The sequence below is a fragment of the Phocoena sinus genome, chromosome 7 (genome assembly GCF_008692025.1).
Source record: "Phocoena sinus isolate mPhoSin1 chromosome 7, mPhoSin1.pri, whole genome shotgun sequence".
Classification (NCBI taxonomy): Eukaryota; Metazoa; Chordata; class Mammalia; order Artiodactyla; family Phocoenidae; genus Phocoena; species Phocoena sinus.
In genome coordinates, this window is record NC_045769.1 from 39,557,229 (window position 1) to 39,570,995 (window position 13,767).

Genomic DNA, 13,767 nt, shown 5'->3' on the forward strand with positions numbered 1-13,767 from the left:
AAAAGTTTATTCTTGTAAGGGCATAAATATCTTCTCAGTTTATTCAATACAGACATTAGTCATTTTTTATCAGTAAGAGGAAATAAAAATGCAGTTGTTTGACTACATAAAAAGCTGATTAACCAAATTACAAAAATGTATTTTCACTTAGATCACTGTTTGGATTTGCAACAGAAAAACATCCTAATTAGAATGACATATCAATGAAAGCTTTTAAGGCAATGTCCTTTTTATCTTTTTAATTACAAAAGTGAAAATTTAAACAATATGGAACTGTACAAAGTAAAAGTTCCTCTTTTTCCATAATTCCTTTTTTTGGGGTAATGGTTCTTTCCAAACTTATGTGTATATATGGCACTAGGGAGAGTGATGAAAAGGGAGAGCCAGAGAGAGGTGGTTATTAGAGATTTAAAAGAACTTTAAAAGCATTAAGAAAAGAAGCATTTACTTCATAGACAGGGAGGTGTGGGGTATAACAGGGAAGGTAAACACAGATAGGTACAAGTAATTGGCAGTTTTCTCATTTTTCAGTGGGGTAGCAGGTTTCTTTCAGAATTTATATTATTAAGATATATGCATAAATTAGTATGTTTCAAAAGAGGTTTGAGAGAGCTACATGTATATATGTCCATACACATGGGCACCTCCATGTGCATGTGTACACACACACATACACACACACCTATATATTCACCCACTCACACACACACAGAGCTTTGTCTTTGCAAAAACAGAATCATTACTCCTGCAAATTATTTTATTCACTTAACAGTATACCTTCTCTGTACTTCTACTAAGTAAATAGGGCTCTTACTTTCTTCCAAAATCAATAGCCAATTACTTCAGTACAGTTTATTAACTGATCTGTCATTTCACTCCTGATTTAAAATGCCTCTCTTTCAACACTAAATTTCCATTTGTACTTGGATCTATTTCTAAACTCTGTTCTGTTCCATTCTCTACTCCTGAGCCAGAGCAGGAACGGTTTAAATTATTGCATCTATATAGTATATTTTGCTATTTAGCTGGGCTAGTCTCGATCGTTTTCCTTTTTCATGATAATCTTTGCCTACTCTTGAGTACTTTCAGAGACTTTTAAAATTACATCAAATTTAGTTTTTTTTAAATGCCATTGCAATTTTGATTGAAATTGCATTGACTTTCTAGACTGGTGGGAGGAGAATTTACATCTTATAATATTATGTTTTACCGTGGGTTTCCATATTTATTTGGTACTTTTAAAATGTCCTTCAATAAAGTACTGTAGTCTTCCTCATAGATTTAGCACCTTCCTTGTTAAATTTCTCTGCAGTTATATTTTAGTTTTATAACTAAGGAAAGTGTTGCAGCACTGGTGTCTGTTGCAAGTTTGCAATTTTACATTTGTTTTGGTGGTTATTTGACTAACTGTCCCCTCCACTAAACTATAAGCTGTCTGAGGACAAAGCCCAGGTCTGTTTCTGTCACACTGTATTGCCAGCACCTGGCACAGCATCAGGCACATAATAGGTGCCCGAAATGCTCTTCTGAAAGAATAAATGATATCACTCAGCATCTGCTTCTTATATTCCAGAGAACCATAGCATCGTTTGGTTTTCCAGTGCTCTTTGTGTGTTGTTCAGTATTTCTGGTTTTCACCCTGCTCTGTCAGTAAAGGTTTTCAGGATGGATGAGAAGCAGACTGTGCTGCAGTCCCCTATTTGGAACCAAAAGTCTATACTTCTAACAAGTCTGTACATATTTATGCAGTGTATTTCTACAGGCTATTTTTTGACATGAGCTGTTCCTTAAAATGCCATCTGTAATTTTTGTTTTCCCTCAGGCTTATATTCAGAAAGTAGAGACAGTTGATATGATTGAACTGGGACGGAGATTGGTGGATTCTAAAAACTGCCTCGCCTTCCTCATTGAGTGTACCAACTTTTCTCCAGCAGACATCAGGCTAAATAATAATCTCTTCCAGTGGTATGGAAGAATGGATGAAATTTTTGACGAACACAGGAAGATCATTAAGGAGAAAACAGAACAATATCAAGAAGGTCTTAAGGTGGGAATCATGGATATTTTAAATTATTTTCACTTTCTGGAAATATTTAACTTCTTACATAGCAATGTCAGCTCCTCTATTTCACAGATAGTATATCTTAGCCCTCTCCTCTCATAAGTCTTAGTAGAGGATAGGACACATAATGGATGGATGTGCCATCATTTCTTCATTTTTCAAGGGAGAAAACATTTGAATATATTGCCCACAAATGAGCATTAATAAGAATAGTATTTATCTTATACGGTTTATAGTACTGTCTTGAGTTTATTTTTTATTAAGGTCAAAGCTCCCTTGGTGAGGTGAGCCTTCACACCTCATAATCACCAACTTGCCTAAGTACCGTGCCCAGAACCACCACTGTAACGTTCCGTGACTTGAACCTTTGGTGTGTGTGTCCTACGTATAAGATGGTGTGTGATCCCCCCCATCTACCTGTCCAGGCTCACCTCCTACCTCTCCCCACTTCTTGCTCTTGACTCTTCAGTAACCCTGAGCAACTTCTGGTCCCCGCTCTCCTACACCTCTCATCTCTTACCTGCTCTCTCCATTCTCTCTGGAGTGACCTGCCTCCCCGCCTGTCTATCTAGCAAAGTCAGCTGACTTTCCGAGAAGCCCTTTCAGTCAGACCTCAGTACTGCTTCTCCTCTGCTCCCATGACACTTTTAACACACCTGCACCGGGCTAATTATCTGATCATTATGTTATTATTTCCATCTCCCCATTAGTTGGTCAGCTCCTTGATGACAGGGCTGTCTCATTTTCAGCATATGTTGTTTGCAGAATAAATTATAGACTTAAAACAAAACAAAAAAAACCCTTCATTTTAAACTATAAGTCTATATTTAAGTCTATATTTCTGTTTTATGTTTAGGCCATTTCAGAAATTTTTAGAACCTGTAGAAAGCATCGTGAGTATATGATGCTTATGCTACAATATAATAGACCCTTAGGAAGTCACTAGGTGGCCCAGAATTAGCTATACTTCATTGTAATGTATACCATTCTACAAACTACACATAATGTTAATGAATTTGTCCTCTCATTTTCCTTCCCCCACTGGGCCAGAGCAATAAATTGGCCAGAAAACCAAAGAGGACAGAAATCAACCTAGATAATCTATAAAATCTATTTTTGAATAACCTGGATTTGACTTCCGAATATTTTATTCAGAGCTGTTTTTTCAAGAGCCATTTAATGTGGAATGCCTTACCAATGACAATTTCGTAAGAAGCCTTTCTCATTAAAAAAAAAAACCACACACCTGTTTTATACTGGCAGGGTTTCGTTTTTCGGCTTTTAAATCTGGATTTATTTCTTTTATTTCCTGTGAAGAGAGCCCATGGGACAAGAAAAATAACTTTGGAATCCTTTGTTTTAGCATTGCTGATTGAAGAGATACCTGAATATCAGAACGCAATTAAAGAAATTCAGTTTTTTCCAGTTGTTTGTAAAAATGCTACCTTTACAGGCCTTAAAAAAAAATTGGAGTTCACTGTTAGCCTCATACTTGATTATTGTGAGATTTTTTCAAGTGATCGTATTTCATTAGCATACTAAAGAAATACCATTGTTCAGCACATTCTTATTCATTTTATTAGAACTTCTTACCTTGATAATACAAGGGTAAACTTTCTCTAATTTGTGAATTATAGGAATCTTAATCCATTAATCTTAAATCCCAACTCTTAAAAATTCTGTATATTTTGAATCCCAGTCATCTTCAAGATCATCCCTTTCTTCATATTTTGCCAGTGACAGAATATAATAATAATAATTCTGACAATCCTTACAAATTCTAAAATTTTCTCTTGATGCCTAGGGGTTTTTACTCTTAAAAATAGTAACGAAAATAATTGTTTTTATCAGTTACGGTGTGAACGGTTTGTGGAGGAATTGCAGAGTTATGCTAAACAGTCAGAAGAATTCTACTCATTTGGAGATCTTCAAGATATACAGCGGTACCTGAAAAAGGCTCAGACACTGAATGGAAAGTTGGATTTAGCAGCAGACAAGGTATAATTTTAAAATTCTTAATAGGATGAATTAGTTCGACAGAATGAGCATTTGAATTTGTATTGGGTATTCACCTTTAAGAAATGGATTCAAATAAAAGAGTTAAACTACATTTAATTAGAGATGAATATGAATGGCACCAATAGATTTTATAGACATGCTTCAAGGAGGGAGCAGCATTGCTGTTTTCTGTTGGTAGTAATAACATTTCAGTGGCCTTCATCTTTTAAAGATAGAGTTATATCTGCACCTGCTTTTTAATCTTGATCATTTACGTTATGTGATAACACCTGGTTACTGTTTAGATTTCCCACCTCCATGGAAGCCAGCTTAGATTTGATGGCTGTGTTTTTAAATTAGGTCCATTATTTTCTCCCATCAAGCTACTTTGTTCCCAGTACCGCTATTTCAGAAATCAGTGGTCTCGTTAGAAGCAGCTGGGTGGGAAAAAGCCGTACTCTTTGCCATGTTAGAAGTTTGAAATTTTTAATTGCGTTTTTTATAAAAAGGGGAAATATGAAAACAGACCATATTATGATGCTCTACCACTTTTTATATATTGTAAGATTTTAATATTTGTTCAGGTAATTAATTGGTTCTAATAATCTCAGATATGTAAATGTATGTTGAGACAAGAGAAATTGTAGATTTTTTAAACCTGATGCCACTGAAATTTTAAGTAATCTACATAATTTACATATCTATCTCACTCTTTTCAATTCTATAGATTTCTCATCTACATCTCCCATATCCTCACAACTTCACTACTAATCTAAGAGGAAATTAATGCTTTCCTTGTGTCTCTTATCCTACTTACCTTCAAGACCCAGCCCTGGTTGTAGCTTCTCTAGCATCTGTGATTGCGCTATTTCAGCAGGCTCTCTTGTCTCTGAGTGATAGCATTTTTAAAAGTACACCATTCATTTTATATTAAATGGCTACTGCTCTAACACATCTCTTCTGTTGCCTTATATTATTAAATAATTGGTATCTAACTCCTCATCTGGATTACTAACTCTTGGAATTGGTACTTTGCAATATACTTTTTTCTATTTTCCACAGTATCTAACACAATGCTGTGTTTATTAAAAGTAATTAAGTTCTTGGGACTTACTTGGTGACACAGTGGTTAAGAATCCGCCTGCCAGTGCAGGGGACAGGGGTTCGAGCCCTGGTCTGGAAAGATCCCACATACCACGGAGCAGCTAAGCCTGTGGGCCACAATTACTGAGCCTGCGCTCTAGAACCTGTGGGCCACAGCTACTGAGCTGCGTGCCACAACTACTGAAACCCGTGCACCTAGAGCCCGTGCTCTGCAACAAACAGAAGCCACTGCAATGAGAAGCCCACGCACCACAACTAAGAGTAGCCCCCGCTCGCCACAACTAGAGAAAGCCAGTGCGCAGCAACAAAGACCCAATGCAGCCAAAAATAAATAAATAAATGAATTTTTAAAAAAGTAATTAAGTTCTTGTGAGTTAATAAATGAAGCTAGGGCTTCCCTGGTGGCGCAGTGGTTGAGAGTCCGCCTGCCGATGCAGGGGACACGGGTTCATGCCCCGGTCTGGGAAGATCCCATGCCGCGGAGCGGCTGGGCCCATGAGCCATGGCCTCTGAGCCTTGCGTCCGGAGCCTGTGCTCCTCAACGGGAGAGGCCACAACAGTGAGAGGCCCACGTACTGCAAAAAAAATAAAATAAAATAAAATAAATGAAGCTATATCCTCAGTATATCTGGATGGGCAGAGACTTTTTATATATATAAATTTACTATTTTAACTAACTTAACCAGTCATTTTTCTCTGGAAACTGTAATAAAAAAGAAATAGGAACAACAAAAATAAACAAAATAAAGCAAATAGGAAAAAAGATCACTGCTCAGTTTTTCTAGTTATGGCCTAATTTAACTTTAGGGATTAATGAGAGGTTTTTTTGGTCACATTTGATATAAATATTTTTTAAAACTTTATTTTGAATATCATTCACTTTCAGAATAACATACTTAATACTTGTCCTTCCAGATCGAGCAGCTTAATGCTGAGGAGGAGGCGTTTGGTTGGCTACCATCAATATATCCTCAACGTAAAAAAATCCAAGATGGTTTGAACCCTTATCTTCGTCTCTATGAAACTGTTGTAGAATTTAGCACCAAACACAGGGCATGGACAGAAGGACCGTATCACAAGGTGAATCCAGACCAAATAGAAACAGAAGTTGGAAATTACTGGAGAGGACTGTATAAGCTGGAGAAAACCTTCCATGATTCTCCAAATGCATTGGCAATGACAAAAAAAGTAAGAGCAAAGGTGGAAGATTTCAAGCAGCACATTCCTCTCATTCAAGTGATTTGTAATCCTGGTTTGCGCCCCAGGCACTGGGAGGCCATGTCCAGCATCGTTGGTTACCCCCTGGAGCCAGCAGATGATTCCACTGTCTTCTCTTTTTTAGATATGAATCTGGAACCATACTTAGATAGGTTTGAAGGTATTAGTGAAGCAGCTAGCAAAGAATATTCTCTCGAAAAGGCCATGGAGAAGATGATTAATGAATGGGATGCAGTGGAATTTGTCATTCTTCCTTATAGAGAAAGTGGGACATTTATTTTGTCATCAGTTGATGAAATTCAGATGTTGTTGGATGACCATATTATTAAGACACAAACTATGCGAGGGTCTCCTTTCATTAAACCCTATGAGAAACAAATGAGGTAAAGTGTTATTTATATGACAGTGTTTATACTATGTTACCAAAATTATCACTCATATGTCATATCCAGTTCTTAAAAATTGATTCTGTACTTTATGCTTAATATGTTAAATAGTGTATTGTAAGCAATGATAACCTTTATTGCTTTTGGAAGAGTCCTGATCCTTTTGCTGTCATGTATATTCATAACAAAGGTAGTAGACAGTCAGCTTCCAGATATTCGTTTTTATTGCCCACAATCTGATCTTATACATTTGACTCTCAAAAATAGTCTCATGCCTATGAACACAGTTTATAGAACATATAAACTGTAAAACTGAAGATGATAATGTAATTTTCCAAATATACTAATTAGTTTGTTGTCGATGATTCCTCAAAGCCTATTGTAATTTCCAGTCATATGCATAAAGGATGGCTAGATAAGTGCAAAAGCATGAAACTATGATTCTCGTCTGGAATTTTGAGCGTCTGACGCAGCCAACTAAATCTGACCTTTATCCTGTCAGTTTCTTTTTTTTTTTTTTTGCGGTACGCGGGCCTCTCACTGTTGTGGCCTCTCCCGTTGCGGAGCACAGGCTCCGGACGCGCAGGCTCAGCGGCCATGGCCCATGGGCCCAGCCGCTCCGTGGCACGTGGGATCCTCCCAGACCGGGGCACGAACCCGTGTCCCCTGCATTGGCAGGTGGACTCTCAAGCACTGCGTCACCAGGGAAGCCCATCCTGTCAGTTTTTAAATTTTTTGTGATTTGTTTTAAGCAGCTTATATTTTATCTTAAAAAAAGAGTAAATCCAAGTCAGACTACCAACTTCAGTGTGAATTTGCATGGTGAGGGAAAGCTACCTGCTTGGTGATATCAACCTCTGGTTATTGATATATTATCCTAAACCTGAGCTTGCTCAGCTGTTGGTGTTGGCTCAGTGTTTGATTGCTGTGCCTCCTGCCCAGCTTGCTCCAATGTGCTCATCAAGAGTAATTTTTGAACTTCTCTGAAAGTGGTATATCTAGATTCTATTTTTAAGGACTGTTCATGAGATCATTAGCTAGTGAGAAATTTTTTGCATTAGTCAGGGGTTAGATGGAGAAAGAGGGAAGAGTACCAGAAGGAAGTAGAGGCGTTCATTTCTCTGTGTGAAAGACACATTTATTGATGAACATTGAAAGGAAGGTATTTTAGAAAGACATTTAAAAATGCCTGGCGACTTTTTGAACTCCTGTATACATTTCTTGGTTTTAACAATCTAAAATTATAAATGACGAGTAATGTATGAATCTACACATAAAGCCATCCCATCTCTAAGTTTTGTTGCCATTAACCAATCATTCTTCTTTATGGCTATGTTATCTCTTATAGTGTAGTGGTTACAGCGGTCTGGGTTCAAATCTGGCTCTATTGTTTATTAGCTGAGTGAGCTTGAACCTGGTACTTACCTCTATTATGTACCTTAGTCTCCCTATTGGTAAAAAGATACAACACTCTGGACTCTGCCTCCTTGGGTTGTTGTGAGGATAGAGCAAATACATGCAAAGACCATAGAACTGTGCTTGTAAAATTGTCAGTTTATGCTGTAATTATAATATTTATTCTTGAGGAAGTTAAGTTGTTTTTGTTCTCCATATTTAGAAATAAACTGATAACTCATTGTAAATTCAAAAATGCTTCCTTCTCACGAATGCCACACTAGTGTATTTAAGATTATGTAGATTTTTCTTTAAATGCCAGTTATATCTTATGAATTGAAATATTTTATTCTGGAAATAAAGCCTTTATGGCCCCAAAGTTTTTAAAAACTGAAAAAATAAGAATGTTAAAGGAAATAAATCTTGGATGCAATTACCTTTCCTAAGAAGCTCCGAGTGCCCTTGATTGAGAATACCATTAGTATCTCTAAAATCTCATTTCTCAGTTTGTACCCTTTGTCCATAGAATCGGATTGCAGAAAGGTTTACTGATATACAGAAACCAACCCATTTGTAGATAGGTACATCTAACATGTATATATCTGTATTAGCATAAACGTTGATGCTATTATTTAGAGACAGATTTTGTAGAACAAAGCTAGTAGGTAGAAGAATGGAAATTGGAATAACACCACTGCATATAAGATTGACAGCCTAGTCATGGTTTTGAGTTTTATCATCGGAAACATTGCTTGGTTTGCTGTTGATAAGAGCCACTGTGTTTTGCTTCTCAGGCAATGGGAGGGCAAACTCCTGCTGCTTCAGGAGGTTCTGGATGAATGGCTCAAGGTCCAAGCCACGTGGCTGTATTTAGAGCCCATTTTTAGTTCTCCGGACATTATGTCTCAAATGCCTGAGGAAGGCAGACGATTTACAACCGTGGATAAAATATGGAGAGATATAATGAAAAGCGTAGTACAGGTAGGTAAAAATCTCTGAGAATGTGATTGTTTTGTTGAAGTGACATGATTTTTGTGTTCAAAACAATCTAAATAAGCCATTGTCTTTTTCCCACGTAGGCTTCTTTTCAGATATTATTTTAGAATCCCAGGAGCAAGAAACATCAAAAGGAAAATAGGTATTTTGTCCTGATTACTTATTAAGGTCAAAATTGAATTTGCATTACTTAATGATAGTTGTTCTAGCAGTGGTTCTTACTGGACGCTCTGGTAGGAAGACGGTGTGCTCAGCACGCACTGTCCTGTCTATTCTCTGGCCCCCATGTTACTGGCTGCACCACCACTGAAATGTGCCATGGTGGGAAAAGGTCAGCATGCCAACTGCTCAATCAACAAGTTTCTCTGTAGGGACAAAAAAAAAAAAAAGAAGAGCTGCTGCAAAGGTAAATATACTTAAAGAGCCCAATAAATACAAACAAAATGCAATCTACCAATCAATCACCACACAAGTACAGTGGAGAACTTAGAATTTAAGTTAAGGAGGGAATTTAATAAAAACCAGTAACACCAAAAAAGGTATGGTTTTTGTTCAGCTCAAAAGACATTTATTTATTTACTGCCTGCAAAGCGTGGTTTGTGTGTTAGTGGAAGTTAAGATTAAAATACAAGAAATATTAGCTATTAAATTATATCATTAAATGAATGTAAACTTCTCTACTGGTGTTTTGATCAAATACAATATTGTAAGATAGGAAGAGTATTATCTTGAAGTTTTTCTACCCTAAAATGGAAATATGCATATTTTTATTATTTAAACTTTGAAAATTGTGACTCTAATCCTAAATACTGATGATACTGTATCAATGTCAACTATATGATTTTATAGGAAAATATTCCATAAGATGGACATGGGTCTGTTTATTTAATAAGTTTACTTCATTTTATGTAATAATACTTGAAACAAAGCTTCTGTATAAACCAAACTTTTTTGAATTAATCACACTGGAATTCCATATTTAAAGGGCCTACTGGTGAGTCACTTTGTAACACATTTCTAATTAATTTGTTTTATAAATTTAGCCTTTCTTATATTGTTTCCTTACAACAGGGCAAAACCCTTAAAACATGTATACATTTTTGTTTGGAAGGGGTTGAAGTAGAATTTTTTTGTTGCCCAAAAAAGAAAAAAAGTAGATGCTTGTATTCTCCTATTCAATATAATTTTAGAAGTTAAAAAAATTCTTTTTTTGACATTCGATCAAAATACTCTTCAAAATTCATATTGCTAGGGAAATTTTATAGATAGTTCAATGCCTGCGAAAGGGGAAGCTATGCTGAGTCTAGTAAATAAAGGAGAAAGATTTTCAATTCTATAAAACCACATTAAAAACATATTAACAGAAAAGCATTACTTCCTCTCCTTCCCAAATAAGCAGTTTTCTTTGGATGACACTTCATTTACTTTTGCTATAAGACTTGATTATCTTCTTCAATTGGCTTTACATTTTTTTTTTCTCGATATGTTAGTATTCAGGACAGCTTTTGTCCATATTCTCCGGAGCTTTGAAAGGAAACATAAATCCATATTCTCTCAGGAAGGCTAATGAGGATGATCTGTATAGTAGAAGCCACTGGATTAAATGCTAGGTACAAAAAGCCATCACTTTCAGTCTTATGGGTTTCTAATAAATGTTCTTTTAGAACTATGCCAAGAGAAAAGGCTCAGAGGTTAAAAACAGAATGTAAATGATGCTGTTAATATAAATGGCTTGAATTGAGGTTATCTTGGTTCCTTAAGGTATAAGCATGAAATAGTTGTACGCTTTGGTACCTGTTCCTAACTACGCTTGGCCAAAGGCTGTTTCTCACTGGGGAAGGCTCCCTTAGTGACCTTTCAGTGTAATTCCAGAATTTTCCAGTCACTTTTGGTTATTAAGATAGTTTTGCCTATGAAGACTGAGCTGTACCTGTTTGAAAACCTCAATCTCTTGTTCTACTTAGAACTCTTCTCCTACCCGTAGTCAGGTAACCCTGAGGCTCTGGTGGGGTGGGGACTGCGCTCTCCCACACTGCTTCTCTCTTTCCTGGTCTTATCACTTGGTATTGGGACAGGAAGAAGGTAGGGAGGAGGTGAAGAGAAAAAGGGAAGGAAGGGGAGAAAGTAGAAAGAGGAAGAGAGAGAGAAAAAGAGGGAGAGGGAGAGAAAATGTACTGATGTAACCGATCCAGCCAAATTGGCTATTCTTTTCTTTGGTGGTCATAAGGTGGACGGCCTCCTGTTTCTGGTACCTGCACTGTGCCTTTACAGTTGATCATCACAGCTAGTCTAGCTTTTTGACAAGTTGCGGAGAGGTGAAGTCCACAGATTAACTCAGTGTGGACAGGTGAAGACCCCGACAAGCTCTGGCTGCTGAGGGATGCTATCTTGAGCATCTCCCCTAGGTTTGGTCATCCTCTGCCAGACTTGACTCCATCTTCCAACTGATCTACCAATGATGGCTTTTGCCACATTCCTCTCATATGCATGTCTTTGGCCCCATATTCTAGTAGTATTTCACAGATCTGTAGCCCTTAATTTCACCTGGGGTCTGCAGCACCTGGGATCCATCTTCTGTACTTCTTGGTAACCTTGAGCACATGGTCCTTGCCCTTCCTTCACCTGGTTGTCCCACCATACCACCTTCTCCCAGAGTTCTTCTCCTGTTCTGATAGCACTGGCACAGGTCAGCATGCTGGTGATGGAACAGACTTCCAGTTGGAGAAGAAGACGTTAGCCTCCTCTCTTTACATGCACTTGAAAACCTTTCTAGGGACTCTCTTGGGCCCCCTCCCTAATACAGGACCAGTGAATTGCCCATCATTTGGGGTTGAAGGAAGTGGATAATCTTTTGCGTGTACCCAAACTTGACTTTTGATCCACATGAGTCTTTTGTATTTCGTACAAGGCAGGAAAAGGCACTCTTGAATTTCTCCCCAAACCTTTTCCTTTTGTAGTCTAACCGCATCTCAGTAAATATGAACACTATTCCCCCTGTTTTTCAGGCCACAAGTATAGAGTCATTGTTTTTCTCTTTCCTTTTACTATAGTAAATATGATCACTTGGCACCAAGCATCTCACCTCTTTCTAGTGAGCTGGAAAGCTAAAATTGTGTCTCCCAGACTCCTTAGCATCTAAGTTTCTGGAAGTGAATTCGATTTTGATGATTAGGTGCGCTCATTTGGGATTTGGAAGGCATACAGAGGCCATCTTCTTGCCGTTTTAGCTAGTTCTGCTGTCAAGTAAGATCACCTTTTTTTTTTCTTTTCCGACAGACTTCAGTGTTTGGTCACCAGTTTTATGGGTATTTACAGCCGATGATGATAGTGGCTTCGTGATCCTGCTCTCTGATCCTAGAATCACAGTCACTGTGGTGTGTTCTTGAATGCAGTTAGTTCTAGTGGTGGCGTCCTTTTGTCCTTACTGAGGCAGAAGTGGCAACACTCCTGGAAGATCAGTTCCACGGGTTCTAGGAGTCTTTCCTGGAAGCCCAGCCTGGAGTGTGCTCCCTTAGACCTTCTAATGATTTTGTAATAACTTAATTCCCTATATTAAATTCCCTTTTGCTTAATTACCTAGAAGGATTCTGCACTGAACTCTGAATAAAGATATCAAACCCTCCAAGTTGGCATCTAGGATCTTGGTCTATATGACCAAGTTGGATCTTAGGGTAGTTAAAATCTAGTTACCATCTGAAAATGGAACACTGGTGGTACCTGGCATGCACTCCAAAATTTACTTACTTAAATTATTCTCTTGGCTTCCTGGAATGAAGAGTCTGTTTTACAGGCAGTGCTTTGGTGGACCAACTGACTGCTGTGGTAGGTCAATAGAGTACAAATCTGAAATACAAGGGGTGTGAGATGGGCTGAATTTTTTCTAAAACACTGGACAAATGAAAGAAATGGCATAATTCAGGGCTTAAATTCTTTGCTCAAGACATGGTCAGAGGATTAAGGTGCTTCTGTGGTTGCCCTCGAGAACCTCTTAATTCTCATAGCTACAAATTTGACATAGCCAAAAATTATAGAGTCTGATCCAGCAGGTTGCCAAATTACAATGTAATTTAATTCACAGCCTTGCCAGATCTGTTCTGTGAAAGATAATTTACTTACTGGGAAAGAGTGGGATGGTGAGAACTGAGAATGGGGACAATTGGGTGGAGTTGATTGACTTTGGGTACGCTGACCCTCACACTGAGAGCCTCCCTTGCCGGAATCCTAAGGAGTAAAGGAGGTATTATATTGCAATAGTGCTTGCCTAGGGAGAACCTAAGTTAGATACGGGCAAATGTATTGATGTGAGTGCGCTTACCAGAGATCCTGGTTTCCATGAGCTAGTCAGGGAGATGTGAATGATTTCTGTTTTACTCGCTTTTTTGACCAAAACCTGGCTTCCGTGATGGCCCACCTAAATGAAGTTGAAATGCCAAAAATCCTTGATATGATTTGAAGAAATTAAAGACTGGCTTATAGATTTCTGCAAAATATTTCTTGTGTATCATCCAGAAGCAGAAATTACAACCTCCCCCGCCCCCTACTTAGGGGATTGACTTAAAGGGTAGTAGGAAGGGAATCCTACAACTTCAATAAACATTAGGGGTTTTT

The 13,767-nt window shown here is 37.8% G+C and overlaps 1 protein-coding gene across 1 annotated transcript in view; it reads left to right on the top strand.

The window, feature by feature from the left end:
* Nucleotides 1-13,767, top strand: part of DNAH7 (dynein axonemal heavy chain 7) — a 306,947-nt gene that overhangs the window by 112,489 nt on the left and 180,691 nt on the right. Inside the window, 4 exon segments of the mRNA XM_032637818.1 lie at nt 1,823-2,047; nt 3,914-4,060; nt 6,080-6,765; nt 8,958-9,144. Of these exon segments, the coding sequence (XP_032493709.1) occupies nt 1,823-2,047; nt 3,914-4,060; nt 6,080-6,765; nt 8,958-9,144 (1,245 nt within the window).